The sequence below is a fragment of the Gavia stellata genome, chromosome 4 (assembly GCF_030936135.1).
Source record: "Gavia stellata isolate bGavSte3 chromosome 4, bGavSte3.hap2, whole genome shotgun sequence".
NCBI classification, from domain to species: domain Eukaryota; kingdom Metazoa; phylum Chordata; class Aves; order Gaviiformes; family Gaviidae; genus Gavia; species Gavia stellata.
Genome location: NC_082597.1, coordinates 76741365 through 76763099, shown reverse-complemented (window position 1 = coordinate 76763099; position 21735 = coordinate 76741365). Strand labels below are relative to the sequence as shown.

Sequence of the window (21735 nt, the reverse complement as noted above, 5' to 3'; positions counted from 1 at the left end):
AGACTATATTAAGCAAAGAAATTGCTGTTTCTTTGCACTTTGATACTTACCGTAGGATGACTTCTTATTACTGGGTATGAAGCTATTCAGAAGACCGGTAGTCTTGGCAATACCCTATTATAGTGAGAAATGTGAATAATGTGGAACCTATGTTTTGCTTGACAACCTTTATAGTTGCATGTAGCATCATGTGGCAGGGAAGGTGGGATTTGAACAAAATGCTTCGACTAAAGCACAAGATAAGGGAAAGTGGTAAAGTACCTAAAGTTGTGCTGTCCACTGCAGTGTAGCCTTCATACAGGATATTTTGAGTTATTGCTTTTGTCCAGGAATAATTCTTGTGTGACCTCTGCACTCTACTTCTGTGCATTTCTCTGAGGCTAACTGCATTTTGACATGCATGCCTGATGCTAGCCTGGAATGTATTTTGGTTTGTATATACTTCTGGTTATTTGTTTGAGTGAATAATTACGGTAACCAGCAGTTTGCTGAGGCCAAGTAATGCCTTGGCAGAAGGTACCATTTGACTGCACACCTTGCCTTTCTCCAAAGAAGCCTGACAAAACAATAATCCAAAGAAGCCTGACAAAACAATAAGACAGGAATTATGCTGCAGATCAAGATTCAAGAGGGGGAAGGAGGTTTGCCAGGCTTCTGCTGTTGGTGGAACATGAACCTAAAGTACAGGAGGTCCTGTGCAAGTCTTAATAAATTTAACTTAGGAATAACTCTTTAGTGTCAAGTGACATGCAGAAACTAACAGCAAGCCTGTCAAACTTAACTACCAAACTAAATTTGACTGAATTTTAGTCTAAAACTTGTCCTTTTTCCGTATGTTCTGAATGGGTTATATTGTTTCTGAAGACAGTCTAGTCTTGACTTGGATTCTAGTCTTAATCTTTCTGAAAATAGATAACTAAACTGCTTTGATCAATGTGTTTTGGCTGACTTGATTAGAAAAGATGCAGTGTCTCTGGAGTGCCAGCCTCAGTACTTCATGCCTCAGGTAACAAGAAGTAAAGAACTCTTAATCAGTTTGGAAATTGTATCGTTACCATAGATTTTGTCATTTGCACCTTTTCGTTAGAGGTTTTTAAGATATTTGACAGGATAGGTTTTTTCTTTGTTTTTAAAGACAGCCTGCAGTTTGTTGAAAGCCACCCTGCTATGTTTTCCTGCCACAGCTGAAAGCAGTGAATGTATTTAAACCTGGCCATGGCACAGAAGAGACAGTCTGGCAGGGTGAGCTTTAGAGTTTGTTCCCTTACGCTCCAAAATAGCTCAAATTTATTTACCGTTGGAGTGTGCTGCAAAGCCCATCTTTTTCTTGAAAGACGTTTAGGAAAGAGTGAGGTGGCTGGGTGTGGGACCTATCTGAACAACTGAATGTGAAAAATGTTTTTTGCTCACTGCATATCTTTGAAACTAAACCACTTTTACTTCTTGAATGTTGATGTTCTGTTGAGCTGATAATAAGAACTGTATTTAATAAAATGTTGATAAACCAAAGTTTTTGTCATTGCTGTTGACAGAGATTTCATACAATGTTGAGTTTAGGAAATAAAACACTTGGTTCTTAATCAGTTTTCTGTCTCTAGAAGTGTTTGCTTTCTTTTGGAGTTGTCACTGCCTTTGCTAGGGCTCCTTATTACAAAAATAATTACTAGCAGTTTGATCACATTTAAAAATGTGAATCTATAGTATATGGTTGCATGGTACTAAACTTACTGCTCTAATCTTGTCTGTTTGCATATGCTCAGACTGTCCATGGAGCAATTCAATGTGGGTTACTTCATCAATGAAGCTTTTTTTTATTAGGTTGCTATTTCAAAACTGTTCATGGAAACTTCCAGTTCCGGCATTGAGAGTCAAGCTCAATGCTTGAAATGGAACACGAATAGTAATTTGTTTCCTTTAAAGACTAGTATTTTTAATTACTACATAGATATTGTTATCAGGTTCAGATTTGTGGTTGGGAAATAGCTGTCATGTTGAAAGGGAACTGGAGAAGTTGCTGTTTGGACTTGTGTTCTTGGTGATGACTTACTGTAGATATATCAGTCAAAAGATGTGGGTAGGAGAAGGTTTAGGCATAGGTAGTATCCTGTATCAGAACAGCTGATATAACTGATAAAATGAGGCTTTCAAGAAATATACATCTTTCTTTAGCATGAAATAGAAATAGCAGCAGCTTTCACATTTAAATTGAGGAATTTTTTCAGTATTTAGTTAACCCAAGCTACTGCTAAAATTTTTTTGTCTTTTAGCAGGATGATAAATCCTTTTCAGGAGAACAAATCTTTTTACTTTCCTCTAATTTGTCCAGGTGTTTACCAAATAGAAGTACTTTGGGAGACAGAAAATTTCATACGAGTTTTCATGTAAGCTTGCTTAGAGAGCAAGGAATTGCAAAATAATAAGAAGGAAAGACATTCTGAAAGATAATTGCCACAATAACAGTGGAGGATTTCATCAAAGTTTCAGTTGTAGTAATGCCTTAATTTACTTAAGAAATGGAAGCTGCTTCTTTCATTCTTCATCTGTCTAACAAGCCTCAGTGTACCTTGATGTATCTGGTTAAGCTCGTGGCTCTCTGGGTGCAGGAATTTTTTTAAGACAGAGGAATCTTGTTGGTATGCTCCAAGAAGGAATTCCTTCATCTGTGTTACTTAGCTGACAGGGGTGGCATGCTTTGGGTAATCAAAGGTTATTGGTGATAGCCTGGAGCAGGATGGCAGTAACTTTTCCAAGGGAAAGTGGAAAATTTGGAGCCTGATGTGCAATTTTAAATGCTTTGTATTTCTTTCTCATCTGTCAAATGGACTCTCAGCATTTGTACGACTGCTGTAAATACATCTCAGTTTGTCATAATCATTCATGCCACTTTCTTGCTTTCAAAAATACTGTGGCAAAACTGGTTGGTTCCAACATTGCAGTGCTTTAGTAAAACACAAGAAATGGACAACCCTATTGACCCTGTTCTATTGAAGTAGTTTTGAAATACACATGAAAGAATTTGGTATATTAATAATAAATGGAAGGCCAATTTTATGATGTGTTTTGTTAATTAAGCTCTGGCCTCATGCTTGCTGATCACTATTATTGTGGTCATATTAAAAGAAAAATGCCTTGAGCAAGCTGAAAGAAATGCTATTGTTCACTTAGATACCTGTGAAGGTAAGAAAGGCGATGAGTAAGTGTTCCTAGAGATCAAAGTAGAATTGTATGCATATCTTGCAAGGTAAGACATCAAAAGGACCAGCTAGTCTGCCTGTGGAAGCACTTATTTTTAATGAGCCATGGGTCCCTCACAGGCTGTGCCACTTACACCCTAGATGTGAGTCCTTACTCTCCCTTATTTTCTGCTCACATCAGCAATGTGGAGTCCTCTCCATTTATTGCAGGGGTGTTTAACTGTCCTGTGAAAACACCTACTTATAAAAAAAAAGTAATTCTGAACAGCTGCTAAAACAGCAACTGGCATTAGCTATATGAACTTAGGCCTGTGACTGATTTCCTGGGAGGACAGGACCTGGTGTGCATTTTGAGGTGCTCAGCATGTGGCTTTCATTGCATTCTGAAGTATTTGTTGAGATATCCCCTAGCAAGATAAGATTTTCAGCTTATTCAGAAAGAGGAAGTTGGTCTCCTACGTAGTATGGGTGGATTAAATTTGGCCATCATACGCATTCCCATTCTCCCCCAAAAAACCTGCAAGGCAAGCTCCAGACCTGACACTCTGGATAGCAGGGACATGCCTCCCACGAACTTCATTATAAGCTGTCTGCTCAGATGGTCTTGGTCCTGCCCATTTGGTACTCCAATACCTGTGCTTCATGCCTGCTACTATCAGCCAACATTTACATGAGGTATCTATTGAGGGGGTGTGTGTTGGATGCAGGGAATTTAGGAGCGAGGAGCTCCCAAAACTCACTCTTGAATATGAAAAGGTATTCCTATGTTGAGGGATTTCAGTTACTTGTCAATGAATGGTTTTTGCTGATGAAGCAGACTGTTCTAGTTTGCTTTTTCATTTTAAAAATATTTGGACTCTGCAATAGTAGATGCCTGTCCTATCTCCTATATGCATTTTTTTCTCCTAACATTGAGCAACATAATGTTCTCCACTTACATTGCCAGATGTTTGCTTACTGGTATGCTTGGCTTTAGATTTTGTGGGTTTAAGAGCTTCCTCAGAATTTTTCTTGCAACCAGTGGTGAATTTATATGGACAAACTTGCAAAACTTACACAGAGCTAGTGCTCATAGGTACTTGGACTGTGTACATACTAATTACACACCAAGATAATTCTTTTTATTTACAAAAGCCCCACAGTATTATAGATGTTAATGCTGGTTGAAATGTTCGGAAACTTCCTGTTTGACGTAGCTGAAAAGAAATTGTATTCATGGTTGAATGGAATGCTGGAAATAGTACGTGTGTCCCCATATTGGCCATAAGTATGTGTGGGTTTGACTGCGAGCCTTCAAATCTCATTATTGTGTTTCCTGCCTATGAATATTTGCCCATAAAAAACCCCTTTGTTGTATGCTATGGTGACTGACTTTCTTTCAAATGGTTCCAGTTCATAAAGGCTGACTAGTTACGAATAAGCTAGGCAAGCTTGAAAAAAGAATTGACATCAAATCTTACTTCAGGCATTTGAAACTCCTGAAATATTTGTGGTTATAACAATTATCATGATATGCTAGGATTAACTGACTGGAGTTGAAGAATAGCTGAATGTTTGTCACCTTCTGGGCTGCTAGCAAATTAAAATACCCGTATTTTTCATTCACTGTACCAAAAAAACCTGCTAAGTGTGTTTAACTCTTTATAGGCTTTTATCTTGCTCTATGAATATGCTAAAAAAAAATTAAAATCTGTTAGTTGAGGTAAAGGAGCCTAGATAATTTAAGACTCTCCCTTTGTGTTTAGTGCCGTGAAATTGTAAAATAATGAGGTTGTAAGCTCTTAAATATTCCCACTAAAGATCATGTCAGTGACAGTGCTTGGCTACGTTAGTATACTGGTGGTTACAAAGGAGAGATGACTGGACTGCTAACTATACAATGCTAAATGCCTCATCACAGTGCGCTTCTGTGTTTTCCTCTGGTTATTACAGATTCCCTAATTCAGATTTGACAAAAGATTTGAGGTGACATTGCGGTGTTCATGCATGAGAGGAAATATCAAAATGAGAAGGAATGTTTTCCTGACTAAGCAAAATGGAGATCTGAAGGCATCTGTAATGCCTGTAAGAGATAAATGGGGCAAAATATAGTCAACTGAGGCTTATAAGTAGCAAAGCTCAGTATTTTTTGCAGTGGAAAAGGGGGAGCTGTTGTTTAACTCAACTTAGAAAAGGGGGTGGGGCGTTGTGACACAAAACTGTGAATTACAGTTTTCACAGAATTCACTGATTGTATCAAGAAAGCAACCATTCTGGGGGTATTTTGAAGAAAAAACCCTCTTTATTTCCTTTTTGAAGTGTTTCTGGCAACTAAGGGTAAACAGCAGCTGAATTTGGTATCATGTAATAAAATGTCTCTTTCGGATGGGTGAAGTGTTGATGCTAAAATGAAAGCAGGATATAGCTTTTGAACATCTCTCTTGTTGAAACTGTAAGAAAGTTTATAATATTACAATTTACCTTCCTGAAACAAGCGTTTCATTTGTAGGACAAGGAAACTGGTAACTTCATGTCCTAGTTGTCTGCTGTCTGTTTAACAGGAAATAAATACTCAGAATGATTGGAAAGTTATTCTAACTAGCAAAATCATATGTTCATGTACTGAACAGTGCTAATAGAGAAATCTGAAAATTGCAAGGCGTTACGTAAACATGGCCCTGATTGAAACAAAGAAACACAGTATTTTTTTTAATTTTTTTTTTTTTTCATGGTCAGTTGCTACAAATAAAAGAATTTGTCAGGTTTGTTTTAGCTCAAATACTTCTTGGGAAGGGGAAGGGGGAAGTCTTACAGAGTGTTTGCAGTCCACCTCAGGAACTGGAGAAAATAGTCTTGAATAAAACAACGTATTAAGTCATGTTTTTCTTCTCCAGAATTCAGGGTGTCTTTAGTGTGTTTATAGGTTTTTAATTTAATTAACTTATCTACAGTTAACCTAGTAGTTCCTTGGCTACATAAAGACTAGAGTTCTTTTCCCTTTACTTAGCTCTGTGGTCTAAATACCTTGTGCTCTCGTACCTCCGAGTCTGCTTCCTATAGTGGCAGGCTGCACATTCCACTTCTCAAAAACATTTTGTCATTGCAGTGTCCATAACTTAAAATACATTTTTTTTAAATAAACCACTAGGGTTTTTTAAATGTTAAATGCCAAGTATATTACTTACGTTCTGTGTCACGAAACGCAGAAAAATGCTGTATTTCCAAAATTCCAGCATTCCTCATAAGGCATGAAATTTGAAGATGATGTCTAACATACTTTACTGTTTCATAAATCAAACGAACATTTTTTTTCTTGAAATTATTAGTATAAAAGGCTTTCTTTGGAATACAAGCTTGTTATTTTTTAGTATCGTAGGCCTGGTTCTTTATACCGGTTCTAAACTATGATGCTAGCTCCTTCAGTCCTGTGGAGAAGGAGGTAGCGTTGGTGAATTATCTGTGGTCTGCATGCAGCTCTTTAAAGGTGGTCTTATGCGATAATAGTGAGGGGACCGTAATAGGTAAGCTGAATTCAGTTGTCTGTCTGAGATTTGACAACTGCTAGATATTACCATGAGGTTAGAATTTGCTCAGACAACACAAAATGAAAGCATTAAAAAATACCATGAGGCAGCCAGCTCCCATTCAATATTAGTATTTAAAATGCTAATTTAATAGTGAAAATTTTATGAAAGGAAATGTTTGTGCTAGAGACATAAATCCCTGGGCACATAACTGCAGACACAAATTGATGCTAATATAAGGCTTCAGTAGTTGTGCCAAGCTAGCATAACCTGTTTTAACAGTCTGCTTGGCTGTGAACCTATAGCTGGAGTAATTCTGAGCAGATGAATGATTTGCCCTTCCATTACAAAGGCTTTAGAATGTATTCTTTGAGGTACTTTATTTTCTTAATGCTTTGATTACATATGTATATTGTATTTGTTAGTGTACAGTGTTAATTTGAAACTGCCTACTTCTCAATTTCTATTTCTCCTGAAAAGGAGAGGTTATTTTTAATACTTTATTGCTGATAGATGAAATCTGTCTTGACATGGATGCATTGACTACCTTGATTTTTGGTGTCAGCTTCTTTGTGATGCTGGTAGCTTCTTATCTTCAGTTATATCGTGACTTATGTTTAAAGGCAGGATGTGTGTGTGTACTTTTTTCTACATGATTTAGATAAATCAGTGACTGCTAACAAATGCTTTTGTTTGTTGCTACCTCAATTTCTTTGATCTGTTGAAATGGATCTAGTCCAAAACCAAAAACATGCCCAAAAGAATGCTTCGAGGCCACTGGCTAAATGAATTGGTTTTGTCCTGTCATTGATGGCTTCAATTTTTTTTTTTTCCCCAGCTTTAGTGAGTCCTAACATATGTCTGTATTTATCAGCATAGCCACTTATTTTTCCAGCACTTAATACAGGCTTTTTCCCCTCTTAAGAGTATTTCCCTATATACTTCGAGGAGGTTTTTCCTCAAGCAGATGGCTTGCATGTACATCTGCTGACAAAATTCTGAATAAATGTGAATCTCAAAGTTGGATGGTTTCCTGTATTTAAGATGTGAATTGGATATGATTCAAATATAAAAATTACAAACTTTTTAAGTATTTGAATGTTTAATCTACTGCCTTACTGCTAGTTTTTATTTTTCAGTCAGGTGGTTAAGGGAAGATAAGAAACTGACTGTGTTATTTAATAGGCTGTGCAAATTCTGTTAACAGAGTTCTTATGTCTCGTTTAATGTTTACAAAAGCCAACCTGGGTGACCTTGAACTCAGTGGAAATATTACTCTGGGAGCAGTATCAGGCTTTTTTTTCCCCCTTCAGTCATCTAGATTGGTAGTTCCATGTTGGTGTGCACATGAAAATGAAAGGGGGTATTAATTATATAATGGATTTTCATTATATAGTGTGCATTTTTCTCCATATCCTCATCCTTTTATAGCTTATACATTGAGCAACTATGTTTTTTCTTTAGAATTCACAAGTTAATTTTAGGTATGGGAACTCCATCTTATTGCTGTCAGTATCTTCCCACATTAAATTCTACAGTATACTTCGAAATAGTTGCTATCTAGTTTGTCAGTAGTGAGGGAGAGCTGTAACAAATGGCACATCCAGTCTCTGCTGTATATATAGTGATTGTGCTTTTTCCGTACTGCATTTTTAAACAAAAACTATTATTATGTTTAATAGAGGTGTTGCAATACTTCTTTGCATGTTCTTGCAGTTTTATTAATCTGGAAAGATTAAACACAGCATAAAATTAAGGCATTAGGTACTTAATAAGAAGTATGGAAGAGGGAAATACTGTGTGTTAAATATCTTGATTATCTAAAACATTACCAAGCAATAATAGTGCAGAACAATTGTGATGACTGTCCATAATTACATTGCAGGACTAATAAAATACAATAAAGCTTTCACTTTTAAAATTAATAAAATTTTTAGAGAAGAACTTGTGGCCTTTGTGGTGGTGTTGCAGTTAGGTTTTGAGATTAATTGAAAAATACCTTATGCTATAATTGATTAATTCTTGCTAGTAGATTATCTTTCTCCTAGGTAACAGTATTTGTGTTAATTAGAGATTTCTCTTGTTTTCAGAGCTTTCAAGCAGGAATTGTTAAGTATTTGTCTCTTTATAGGTTGGAAATTACAAGCGGACAGTAAAACGAATTGATGATGGTCACAGACTTTGCAATGATCTTATGAATTGTATTCATGAACGGGCACGAATAGAGAAGGTCTATGCTCAGCAGCTTACAGAATGGGCAAAAAGGTGGAAACAGCTTGTGGAAAAAGGTAATGCATTCTGATTTTTGAACTCTGAAAACCTTCTCAAATGGAAAAAATGTTTCTGTATATCTTTGTTTTGGTAAGTACAAAGTAGAAATTTTGTACTTTTTAGCCTATAATGGAGTCTTTGCAAAAGGCTCAGTAATGTAACAAATGATCAAGCTTTTCTTGATTAAAAACAAACAAAGCCCTGCTCCTTTGCTAGTTTGTTTGTTTCTTACTGAAGCAGATGAGTCTTGCCTCAGGGTTGGGTATCCAGATAGGTTCAGTTCTAGAGAACTGCCTGTTTCTTGGTAACTAATGGTATAGAACACTGTTTGAAAAGCGTATCTGAATAATAAGGGGACAGTGGTTGTGGGGGAAAGACTAGTAATAAGAGCTAGGCATTGCTCTAATGGAAGGCTAATCTGATACCGTTCTAATATATTCTGAAATAGTTTGTCCTTTCCTGGTTATCCATGCTTCAAAAAGTTTGTTGAGAAATTGAAGGCAGCTCAAAGAGGAGCTAATAGGTGGAATACTGAGAATCATGGTACAGGGAGAAGGAGGCCAGACTAAATGAATATTATTTCTCCCGGTGTAAAAAATTTGTAATATTCTAAATTCGTCTGAAAAGAAACTGTTCCCTTTTCTAGGTTTGCATCAATATTGCTGTTTACAAGTGAATATAAGTCAATAGATTCAGGTAGTTTCTCGGGAATATAAGTTCCATGTGGGTGATGGTTACTGAGAATGACACTTTCTGTTGTGTTTAGGCCCACAGTATGGAACAGTAGAAAGGGCTTGGTGTGCTTTTATGTCAGAAGCTGAAAAAGTGAGTGAACTACATCTAGAAGTAAAAGGTTCACTGATGAATGAAGACTTTGAAAAAATCAAGAACTGGCAGAAGGAAGCCTTTCATAAGCAAATGATGGGAGGATTTAAGGAAACCAAAGAAGCAGAAGATGGATTTAGGAAAGCTCAGAAACCCTGGGCAAAAAAGCTGAAAGAGGTACAGCAGTAGATTATGTATTAGATATCCTGTGTTACAATATATTAATGTCTCAAATCTCTATAAGGGAGTAAACTCCCTATGCTCTCTGCTGGACCCTCCTTTCTCAAAAGCATCTCTTGCTTTCTGTCCGCTTCTGAAAATAAGTATTTTTCTCTTGGTCTCTCCTAATCTTGGTGACTTCAGTGAAAATCTGGAAAAAGTGGAATTTAAGCTATCATTTTAACAGTATCTGATTTCATGCATTTGAAAGTTACAAATTGCTTAAAGAAATGAGCAGGGGAAAAGTGTTTATGGGTTTTTTCCCTGTCGTGTAACATTATTCTTAAATAACAGGTTTGTAGAAGAAGGGGAGAGGGAGAACATGGGCATGAGGAAAAAATGTTTTATTGGGGACTTTCTGTAAACCTTTTCTTGAGTCTGTTCCACACTTCTCTAAGCTGTATGAGTGACACTTCTTGTATGGTGAGAGAATGCTGATTCATAAGTGCTACAGCAGTTGCCTTATGTGTTGATTCTTGTGTATTGTTCATTCCTTGGCCTAAATGAAAAAAAAAAATTTAAAAAAAGAAAGAACATCCTGAAACAAAACCTGACACTTTCTTCACTGCAACATGATTATAAGGCTAACAAATTCGGTTGATGGTTGTTGTATAAACTGTTCCAGATGCAAATATTCAAATCTACTTTGTAGGTAGAAGCTGCAAAGAAAGCATACCATGCAGCCTGCAAAGAGGAGAAACTGGCTATATCCAGAGAAACAAACAGCAAAGCTGATCCAGCGCTAAATCCTGAACAACTTAAGAAATTACAAGACAAAGTAGAGAGAAGCAAACAAGATGTACTAAAGGTATACTGTATGCTAATATACTGTTTGTATGCAGTCTTTTTAACCTATAGCTTGTGCATATTTAAGCTTTTTTTTCTTCCTGAATGTGCCATGGACTGCAGCGCAGCTCACTCAGTTACGGTCCTATACCAAAATTCAGAGTTTTCTCTAAAGCATATGTTATTGCTGAGTTCTTCTGTGAAGAATGAATAATGTATTGCGTCTATTTCATGTAAGTACTTTCACAGGGAACAAAGCAGAATAAGACAGCGAACTTGTAGGACAGAGTTCTACTCATTTAGTAGTGAGGGTTCAGTTATTTCACTTGAGAGGGTGTGAGATAGGTGCTTAAAACTTGCTGACAACATCTAAACTTGTAGTCATTGTTGACTGCAGAATGCATTTTTTTAAGAAAGTAAGCTGATATAATCCATTTAAATAAAAGTAAATACACTTTTGGAAATGCCACTCTATTTCCCAGTTTGGTTTCTCTCTTTAGTGGGCTGCTGCCAAGAGGCTTTTCTTGTGTGACTTTCTCCAAAGATATCTTTTCCCTTTGAGAATGCTGTTCTGTGATCTGGAAGGGTGATGTTACATTGGGTGGGATCTTTTGATTCCTGTCTGTGGACTACTTCTGTAAATTAGTGTAGATTCTGAGGTTCTATCTGTTAACTGAGCGCGCAGCTTATGCAATTTATATTCACAGGGATGTATACAATGTTTGGGTTTTTGGTTATAACTCACAATGAACTGTGTAAATTACTGAAGGAGAAAACACTGAAATTATTTGGAGATCTTTAAGAGACCTATAGCTTGGAAGACTGCCTGCTCTGATTTACTCTATGGCTCCTTTGGTTTTTATCTTTAGCATTAACATTTGTCAGGGTTTCTGTTAAAAAGCCAGAGAAGAGGCTTTATTGTAACTGTTCTGCAGTTTTGTTAGATAACTCTCATCGTGACCTAACATAGGTGCTGTGGTCACGAAAAGAGAATGCAGTTTGGGAACATCTTGGCCATTGCTACATTGATAAGTCTGTTATGTAGCGTAATAATAAACTATATTGCTAACGGTTTGTTTCTCCACCCCCAGACAAAAGAAAAGTATGAAAAATCACTGAAAGAATTAGATAATGCCACTCCTCAATATATGGAAAACATGGAGCAGGTATTTGAACAGTGTCAGCAGTTTGAGGAAAAACGCTTACGTTTCTTTCGAGAAGTGTTACTGGAAGTTCAAAAACACCTTGACTTGTCCAATGTTGCAAGGTAAAATTGTGTAAGACTTCAAAATTAAAGCTTAATACTTTTCAGTGAGAAGTAATCCATACTTCAAGTAGGTCAGAGTGTAGAATCTGATTTGTTTCTAATGTGTTGCTTCAATTTGTTTCAAGTGTAAGTGAAAGAGCTTAATTCTTTGTTTTGTCTAAGATCAGATTAGCATCTATCCCTAACATTTGCTAGTTTTATTTAACACAGTGTTAAATGAACCAAGAAACCCTCGTTTTTGATGTATTTTTATAATCAAATGTGTGCCAATTAGAAGGTATTCAGAGCTTAGAATCTATTAGTGTAAAACAGCATGAACTTTGTAGCGTAAACACATTTATTGTTAGAATATTAGAGCTCAGTCTAAAGGAATTACCTTAACTAGGGGCTAAATGTTAAAGAACCATTGGTTGACTGTCGTTGAACTCTTGTCCATCTTAATTTCAAAGTCTGCTCTTTATACTGTAGTATGTATAAAGCATGTCTTGTACTTTGTTCTTTCTGCATGGACCCTCCTCACTACATTCCAAGAAATCTAAATTTCTGCTAGGGAACTCAAACCAGAGCTCATGCAGCTTATTTTGTCAGACTGGGTGCCATGTCATCAACTACTACAGGCTATTTTGATACTAAGCTACTTAGGTATGTCAGCAAGACAGTGGTTATAATGTTTTTGTTTCCTCTTGCATTTGAGAAGACGAACACTGGATTACTTGCAGCAAATGCTGTAACGCTAGTGGAATTTTACATCCCACTTCTAACAGCAGAGTTTCATGTGTGCTCTGGTTGGCACAATTAAAAGGAGAAAAGTGTGCTCCTAGCTGGCTGCTCATTTCTGTTCCTTCTTCTGCTAGTGACAAAACTCTAATGGTAGTCCAACCAGGGGAATTAAGGAGCTGATCAAGGTAACCTAAGGCAGGAAGAACCTAGTTTGGTTTTAACCCTGATCAGTGTTCCAAATTGACTTGCTATGCAGTCACACAAATGTTAGTGCTGGCTTAACCGAAGGGGGTGACATATGGGCAAGAACAAATACAGAGCAAGCAATAGGTAAGGGCAAGATCACTTATTTTAGCATCATTATCATTTTGGGTCACTTCAAAGTTCTTATGGAACTGCTGTGGAGGAGAGGTTCTTTTTACTCTCAGAGAAGATAAATAGGATTGCCCATTGGAATTCAGTTTAATCAGGTTGAAAGAAACTACAGAACAGAATTAAATGAGAAATAGTTGACTTAAAGGGCAAGGTTGGGGGAAGACTATAGAACATGACCAAGTGGAGAGGCAATTATTTCCTTTTAAGATACTTAGGAGGTTCAGGAGTGGTGTCTTATGGTATGTTAATAAGGTGCAAACAAAGAAAAGAACTATTAGATAAAACTAGGGATAAAACCACTGTAACTGTTTACCAATTTCCTTATCTCTGCCTCTTTGAATGCGCAGAGATAAAAAGTGTAGAATAAACCACCAAAAGGAAGTCTGATTTTTAACTTTAATGCTGAAGAGCACAGTCCGCAAAATAGCCCTGCCCTGTGTTCTTACAGATATAGACTTCCAGTTTATTGTTGATTTAACTGATGGCTAGTGAGTCATTCAAAATTATTTATTCCCTTTCTCAAAATACATGCCTTTCTATTGCTTAAATACATTCAAAGAACCACTGATGTAGGAAAAAACCACCATACCACATACATGTTAAAGCAGTCAAGTAATATATAGAAATTGAGAAATTTGGTAGTATATTTTGAGACAGTTTGATTCCTTGACAATGTAGCACTAATGAATTCTAATTCTAAATTTTGTGTGACTTGATCTGGAAAGATTTCCCCAAATTCTCTCTAGCTTGAATACAGACTAGCGGTTCTGTGTCTTATTTTAAGCCTTGGGGCTGTTGTGTTAAGACCTCTTTATACTCTGAGTTCCATATTGCACCATATTGGTTTTTTGGTATAAAACCCCCTGTATTTGTAGTCACAGTCTGTAGAGCAAATACATCATGTGCATGGTCTGGGATGAGGGGATCAAAGTTGCATCTGCAACATGACTTCTATTCTGTAAAACACTTTATACTTATGAGAACTCAACTTTAAAGAAAACAATTAGACTGAGAGATAAGTAAAAGCAGTAAGGTTCTTTTTTATAGTATTTGATATTTTGTATAAATAGTACAGTTAGTAAAATCAGAGAGTATCTAAAACAATAAAAGCAGTTAGCAGATGTTATACCTGCACAGGAAAATGTTTAACCTATTTAACTCTGCTTCAGGTTTGAGATTTTTATTTTTATAATGACTTACAGTTCTCATTGGATTAAGACAGGAGTTTTCACAGAATGCTATGGACTTACCACAAAAACAGTTTCTACTGTCTGTGTAGACAAGCTTTTAAATTAAAGAAACTTCAAGAATGGCATTCAGTAATTTAAATACATTCTTATGTAAATCCTACATATAATGACAGCCAATTAAGTTACTGTACATAAGTCATAATTCTAAAATCTGGCAAATAAGTGTTTTATGTTTTTGTGAACTTTCAGCAAGCTTACTTGTTGGACTACTCTTCCTTTTTTACAGGCAGTTAATAGGTCTGTCATGGAGTTTTAAAAAGTCTGTCTTGCTGTAAGTTTTTTCAATACTATTGTGAACTTTGAAATATTAATTTAAAAAAAAAACTGACTAGGGGATCTGCCATGTTTCTAAATGTTATACTAAATTTGAAGACACATTTGTTTTGCAGTTACAAAAATATTTACCGTGAACTGGAACAGAATATCAAAACAGCAGATGCAGTTGAAGATTTGCGGTGGTTTAGAGCTAATCAAGGTCCAGGGATGTCAATGAATTGGCCTCAGTTTGAGGTAAGATCAGAGTGTGTAAACGTCAGGCTTGTTTTGTCTATTTCTTCCTCTTTGCTTTTTGATGTATTAATTTCTGGTGTAAGTCAGGCCTCCAGCAGTGAATTTTTTTGCTTTTTACAAGTCATAGTAGTTTTCTTTTCTTGATTTCCATTGGACTCTCCTCATCCCCCAATTTTTGGAGGTGATTATATCAGGCACCTATTTAAAGAGAAAAGAGATAAACCAGAAAACTCTATAATGATATTTTTTTTAAGCTAAAGTCATTACTGAAGTCATTAGTAAGCCATGGTTTAGTTGATACACCTCTGACACCCGTATTATGTTATCCTATGTTTTACTTCTCCCCTTTGGTGTCAGACTTCAATTTGAATCTCCTTGTTATTAGCAGGTAATTATAGTGTAGGCAGCAAAGACTTTGAAAAAGTTTGAACTAAATACTTCAATTAGTCCTGAAAATTGGTATTTATAAGTCTTAACTAGTCTTTTCAATATTGTTCTATAAAAAAAAAGTTCCACCTTAAACCAGTTGGTAATTTTATGGATGAGTGCCATCTTCAAAAGAAAGAAGTTTTTTTAAGTAGTGTTCTGCTAACATAGCCTACAAGAAACAAGTACCAAAACGTAACAGTGTGGATCATACTACCAGAGTATCAGATAGTTGGAATCGGGATGAGTTTGTCTAACCAGAATCATGGGGTTAGTTGAAATAATTTCTAGGTATTAAATTAATGGAGAGGAAGCATCAACTCTAGAGTGTTCAGTGTTCCCTTATTAGCCATGATGGAAAATATAACTTGTTTTTAAAACATTGAGTAACTTTAAATTAGGTTTGAGGAAGGAAACTCATAATAGTACTGCAGAAATTTTTTTACCTGAAACACTGAACTGCAGTTACTTGTGTGGGGTAATTACCATCCTTTTTCATAAGCATTATAATTAACAGATTAAATACTGTTGTTACTATTTTTCTAATCAAGTTTTTTTCTCATTTACATGCTACAAGGATGACGTAAGTAAAAAAAAAAAAAGGTCATGATCAAATGACTATGAAATTGAATTATAAACTGCAAATATGCTTATAGGTCAGTGATCTTTAAACTATGGTAACTCAGAAATCCAGTATGTATCTGTACAGGGTTAAAATAATGAGGTATCTCTGAAAAGTTGGCCAGAAATTACTTAAGACTGACTGGCTGTTCTACATGTATAAACCAGTAGTAATAGCAACTTGCAAAATCTTAATTTCCTGTTAAAAATACTTATCTCAGGTGCTATCTTTTGTATAGCAAACTATCTCCTGACTTTTTTTTTTTACCTTTAAGGCTTCTGAGATGAAACATGTCTCAGCATAGGATATTTGCTTGCATCCAGTTTGTCCTTTGTTGGTTCCTGCTTTATATCAGTATGCAGCTTAGTTTGACTTGATAGGTAGAAGTTGTGTTTAGGTCTCATCATGCCTGTCTGTCTGCCTTCTGAAACATCTGAATGGTTCAAAACATCAAGGAGGGGATACTTTACAAATGGCAACATGAGTCTTGTCAACAGTTGTGTTGATTTGAGCTTAACTCTTATGGATGGCTTTTAAGGACAGTAAATTTCACTAAATCTACAGTGAAGTACCTTAAGGGCTCAAACCTTAAGGACAGGAGAAGTGATATACAATGAGTTTAAAAATGAGCTTCATTGTAGGTCATTCTTGGAGCACTTCTTGAGAATTAAGCCCTGTTTTAAATTAGATTATAATACCTTTTTAAATTAAATGTAAGGTTTACCTTTTTAAAGCCAGATGTCTTGGCATTATTTGCAACAGTGAGCCCTCTCAGTACAGCTTTTAAAGAGCTGCACTGGCCAACTCCTTTGGTTTCTCCAGTTGTTTCCCAGATATCTGGTATTTTAAGTCTCTTCAAGGTGTTCAGAATACTAAGGGAAGTACAGGTAACCTTAGGGTTTTGTGAGTAGCATAAGTATCTGTTTGCTTTGCTAGGGATGAGAACTACAACTGAAACATTTAGCATAACGTATCTTTTATTATTTGTACTGTTGTATGTATAAATGTATGTTCCATAACTCAATCTGAAAATTAAATGTCATAATTACTTGCTCAATTAAATTTGTCAATTATGTTTTGCTTTCATTAATAGGAGTGGTCTGCAGATCTGAATCGCACTCTCAGTAGAAGAGAAAAGAAGAAGGCTTCTGATGGAGTGACTCTGACTGGTATTAATCAGACAGGAGATCAAGTTTCACAGCCTAACAAACATAGCAGGTATTTTTTTCATGCCTAAAAAGACTAATAGGAAAGGATTGTTATCTTCAAGTACACTAAGCTCTACGGGATCAAAAAGTCACTGTCCAACCAAATGCTAATTATCTGCGAGCATTTTTAGTGATGTGTTTCTGCAGCTCACAAAATATTTTGGGAAATATTCTCCATTATACAGTTTTCTTTCCACTGGGAATTAAAAGAAACCAAACTTCATGAGAAACTGAACTTTCTGTAGCTAATCTGGTAGTTAGTCTGTTGCTATCTTCCCATTTCTACAACTGACAATTATACTTTGAAATCTTAGCTTGCAAAATGTTTAGTCACTTCAGAATTCTGGATGTGATTAATACAAAACTGTTAACGTCAGCTGCTTTAGAAAGGAATTAAACTGGCTAGAAGAATCGCACTGCCTTTTATTGCAGGCAGTAAGAAAAAGAAATTATGGTCCACGAAGGATATTCTAAATCTGGAGGAATGTATTGTATGTGAAATTTTCCAAACTTTCTTGGGTCTTATGCTACACTTGATGGATGTTTGGGTTTTTTTGTTTGGTTGTTTTGTTTGGTTTTGGGGTTTTTTTTGGCTGGAGAAGGGGTCCGCTAAGAAACTACTTAGTGGGACACCAATGACAGTGTTTTACTCTTAAACAGATAGGGTCACCATAATGCTCTTTCTTTTCCAAATTAGCAGTCTTAGTGTCCAGAGTAACACAGTGCAGTCAGTACAATCAAGTTACAATCCCTTTGAAGATGAAGAAGATACTGGGAGTACTGTCAGTGAAAAGGAGGACAATAAGATCAAAAAGTTGGTGAAATGCTGTTTTTAATTGTTTTCACACTTGCACTTTCTCTGTCCAGGGTTTTCTATTTTTGGTTTCTATAACACTGTGCTGGTCAGTGCATGAAGTCCTTTTGAGCGGTTATGTAAGCAATGCTGTAACCTAACTTGTCTTTCCTAACAGATGCCATATCTGTTGCCTTGATCTTTGGTTTGAAACTACTGGGGTTATTGGCAGTTGCTAACAGAACTGCTGTTGCTTTTTTCCTTCCTTTACCAGTCCCATAAAATGTTAAAACTGGTGGGTTTTTCTAGTGAAGCTGCTTCTGGAGCTTTACTGCTCTGTGTGTTCTCACTGAATAAATCTGCTTTTATGATTGCTTTCTTTTTATTTAGGACCTTCTCAAACAGCTGCCTGTTGCGTCAGTATGCACACCTAGGGATGTCATAGCACTCTCTTAAATGGCATGTGCATGCTCAACGGTGAACTTTTCTTTAAATGACCAAGTTATTGCAGTTTAATGAAGTTTCTTTATTGGTGGATTGCAACATATAAAAAGTGTTGAAAGCTATTGTAGAGGTACATAGAGATTTGGGAGGAAGGTTCTGCAAAGCAATTTAAATGTCTTATCCTAAACCAGATAATTCCTCTCATCTACTACCTGCACACCTTTTACCTTTCTAGAGTAAATAATCCCATGGATTATACAGATTTCTTGATAAAGAAGTTTTTGGAGTTTGTGGGGAGGTTGTCTTTGATCTCTCTTTTTTTTCTTTTGCCTTTTTCTAACTTTGTATTGCAAGAATGCTTTTTTTTTTTGAATGAGGCATTGGTAGCTAAAGACAGGTGAGAAGATCCCAGAAATAAAGTTTCACAACTGGGCCTTAGAGTGGAGTTTAAGCTTAACTAGGAGAACTGGTATCTTAGTGGTATTTCTAGTCTCCTATTTTAAGAGCAGAAAAGAATAATTTAAAAATTGTTTTCAGTGTTAGCAGCTATGAAAAAAACCAAAGCTACCCTACAGATTGGTCTGATGAAGAGTCCAACAATCCCTTCTCTTCCACTGATGCAAATGGCGACACCAATCCATTTGATGAAGATACCTCTCCTGCAATGGAGGTGAGAGTACGTGCACTCTATGACTATGAGGGCCAAGAGCAAGATGAGCTCAGCTTTAAAGCTGGTAAGTTTAAAGCATTCACTTAAAATATTTATCAAAAGGAGAAAAGGGGGAGGAGTTTTTCTCTTCAGCCTTTATTTCCTGAAGTCACCTGTTTCTCTGAATGTACCACTCCACTTAGAGGATGCTGTCTAACCCTCACCTCTCCTGATAGCGCTTCTTAGTATCCCCTGTTTGGAAGCAGAAAGGGGGGAGGAGTTTTTCTCTTCAGCCTTTATTTCCTGAAGTCACCTGTTTCTCTGAATGTACCACTCCACTTAGAGGATGCTGTCTAACCCTCACCTCTCCTGATAGCGCTTCTTAGTATCCCCTGTTTGGAAGCACTGCCTTCTGACCTGTTTGGAATGTCTTAGGATGCATCTGTTTGGGATATTTCTTTCCTTACCATCTTGTGCTAAACAAAATGAGCTGCAGAATTGATAATCCTATCTCCTCCTTTTCTTAGTTGGTGACAGTAACAGCTGCTGCTTTTAGCTGTCTAGAAATGCCAACCCTACAAAGTTTGGTTTTTAAAGGAAAAGACTACAGCAGCTAATCTTAAAACAATATCTAATCAACTGATATTTTTTCTGTTTAAACTGGAAACGTCCCTTTTTTGATTTCCAATTTCCTACAGTGCTTACTTTTTAAGGTTGAAAACTTAGTTATGGACAGGTAATTTCTTTCTCTGTCTTTCCATCCCCCTTCAGTGTATGTTAAACACAGTAACTGTCTCTACCTGGTTTTTCATCTTACATTATGTTACAGCACACTGACTATATATCTCCCTTCCTAGGGTGCTATACTTCCCTTGAGCTGTTTTTTTCCTTGTTTTACATGTTACCTCACTGCTATAGGAGTTGAGAGAACAGAATAGAAGCAACTGACAGGACAGACCCATGCCACAGTATGTTTCCACACATACGAAGTTGGCAGAAGGGTATGATGGCTGCACGCCATGGATGCTGCTGCCTCCAGTTCGTCTGGGCTAGTTCTACCAGCCCTTGTGTGCTGAGCCACTGCCTGGGCATCCTACTCAGCCCCCGAAGTAGGAGGCTGCAAGTTTGTCATAGTCTGGCCCGCCCGCAGGCAGCACCCTCTAGTGATGAAAGGGGAAATCTACACCCTGTCCACGCTTTTCGAGCTCTCATTTCAGCCAATTGTTCTACTGTCTTGCCCAGAATTGCACATGAAAAGTTTACTAACCAGGAATTCCAGAACAAGATTGCACGAGTAGTTTAGCAAAAGCAAACGGAACTTCAGTTTGTGAAAATGAGACAGGCAATCTCATTGATCTTGTCTCTTTTCCTGTTTGCTTGTCATCTACTCCCTTCTTCTGTAATGACTGACTTGGTTGTAGAGGAAAAACAGGATTCCAGTGTTAAAAGAAAGTTTGAGAAAACTTTTGGTTCTACTTCCCTTTCAGCTGTGGTTTGTAAGAAGTATGCTACTTCTATACCATCTACTGTAGGTATTAGATGGATGTTACGGCTGAAAGTTAATATAGTAAACAAGTCAATGATGTAGCTAATCAATGAGCTGCTCAACTTCCATTCTGCTTATGGAGAAAGGTGGTGCTCAGAACAGCGTATTATTTCCAGGTCGTATTCTAAATGCAGTTTGTGGTGGTTTTAAACCAAAAAGTCCCACAGCTCAGGTGGTGGTGCTCCTGCCTTTCACTTGCCTCCCTCCTTTTTTGGTAGTGAAACTCCTTACATCTGACTTTTCTTCTTTGTAGACAGACAAGTATTGTAGGCTTCTGGAGAGGAGGAATTGGGTTGGTTTGTCCACTAACTTTGCTGAATTGTGCCCTGACAGCAGGACAGTAGTAACAAAACATCTGGAGCTTTCTCTGGAATGCACAGCAGCTAAAATTATTCTTCATTCTGTAGACTTTATCTGCTCCTTTCTTCTCAGCAGGGGATGGAAGTATACTAACCCTCTTGAAATATATGTATTGTGCCTGTGAAGCAACAAGGTGGCATTCCAAGGGTTTAGAGTAACGAGCCTTTCAGTGGCAAAACTATGCAATGTTTATCCACACAGATTTAATGGTTAAATACAAAGTAAGGGATTCTGTGCTTTAGTACCAGCTGTGTGACTTGCATTAAACTATTTGAACTAAGTGGTTCTTAGTGTGAGGTCTGTAGAAATAAAGTACAGGAAGTATGAACTGTGAGATGTATGTAGGCTTATCTTAAAAATAACTTAATACCTTTAAAGGAAGAGCATTAAAGTATGTTATAACACCAAATTACATGATTATATCAGTTGTAGGAAAGGGATGACATGCTAGATTGTTAATGCCCTTACAGAAGCTGAATTAGAGAATGGCTACAGTCAAACTTGCTTAGTTTTTAGGCCGAAGTATTAGTTTACACTGAACATACAAAAGACTAAGGGGAAAAAAATTCACGATGTCATGCAGGAGCCAATGTAAAATGTACTCACTCCTGTGCTCCTATGTAGACTATGCTTAGACTCCTACGCAGCTGTCAGCAGAGGATTAATGCATTTTAGGGATCGGTTTAAATGTACGCAGATATTCTCAGATGGGATTTCCTTGGGTATTCAAAGAATTTGCTTACAAAGCTTTTGTGATCACTTCTAGG

General features: G+C 36.8%; 1 protein-coding gene across 2 annotated transcripts in view; it reads left to right on the top strand.

Moving 5' to 3' along the window:
• PACSIN2 (protein kinase C and casein kinase substrate in neurons 2) overlaps positions 1-21735 on the top strand; it is a 63361-nt gene that overhangs the window by 37903 nt on the left and 3723 nt on the right. Inside the window, exons 3-11 of one of the 2 annotated variants that reach the window (XM_059815963.1) lie at positions 8829-8985; positions 9735-9970; positions 10665-10820; positions 11890-12065; positions 14800-14920; positions 15924-15929; positions 17062-17186; positions 17874-17990; positions 18951-19147. In XM_059815963.1, the coding sequence (XP_059671946.1) occupies positions 8829-8985; positions 9735-9970; positions 10665-10820; positions 11890-12065; positions 14800-14920; positions 15924-15929; positions 17062-17186; positions 17874-17990; positions 18951-19147 (1291 nt within the window). The remainder of the gene's footprint in view (positions 1-8828; positions 8986-9734; positions 9971-10664; positions 10821-11889; positions 12066-14799; positions 14921-15923; positions 15930-17061; positions 17187-17873; positions 17991-18950; positions 19148-21735) is intronic. The other variant, XM_059815962.1, reaches the window with a different exon arrangement.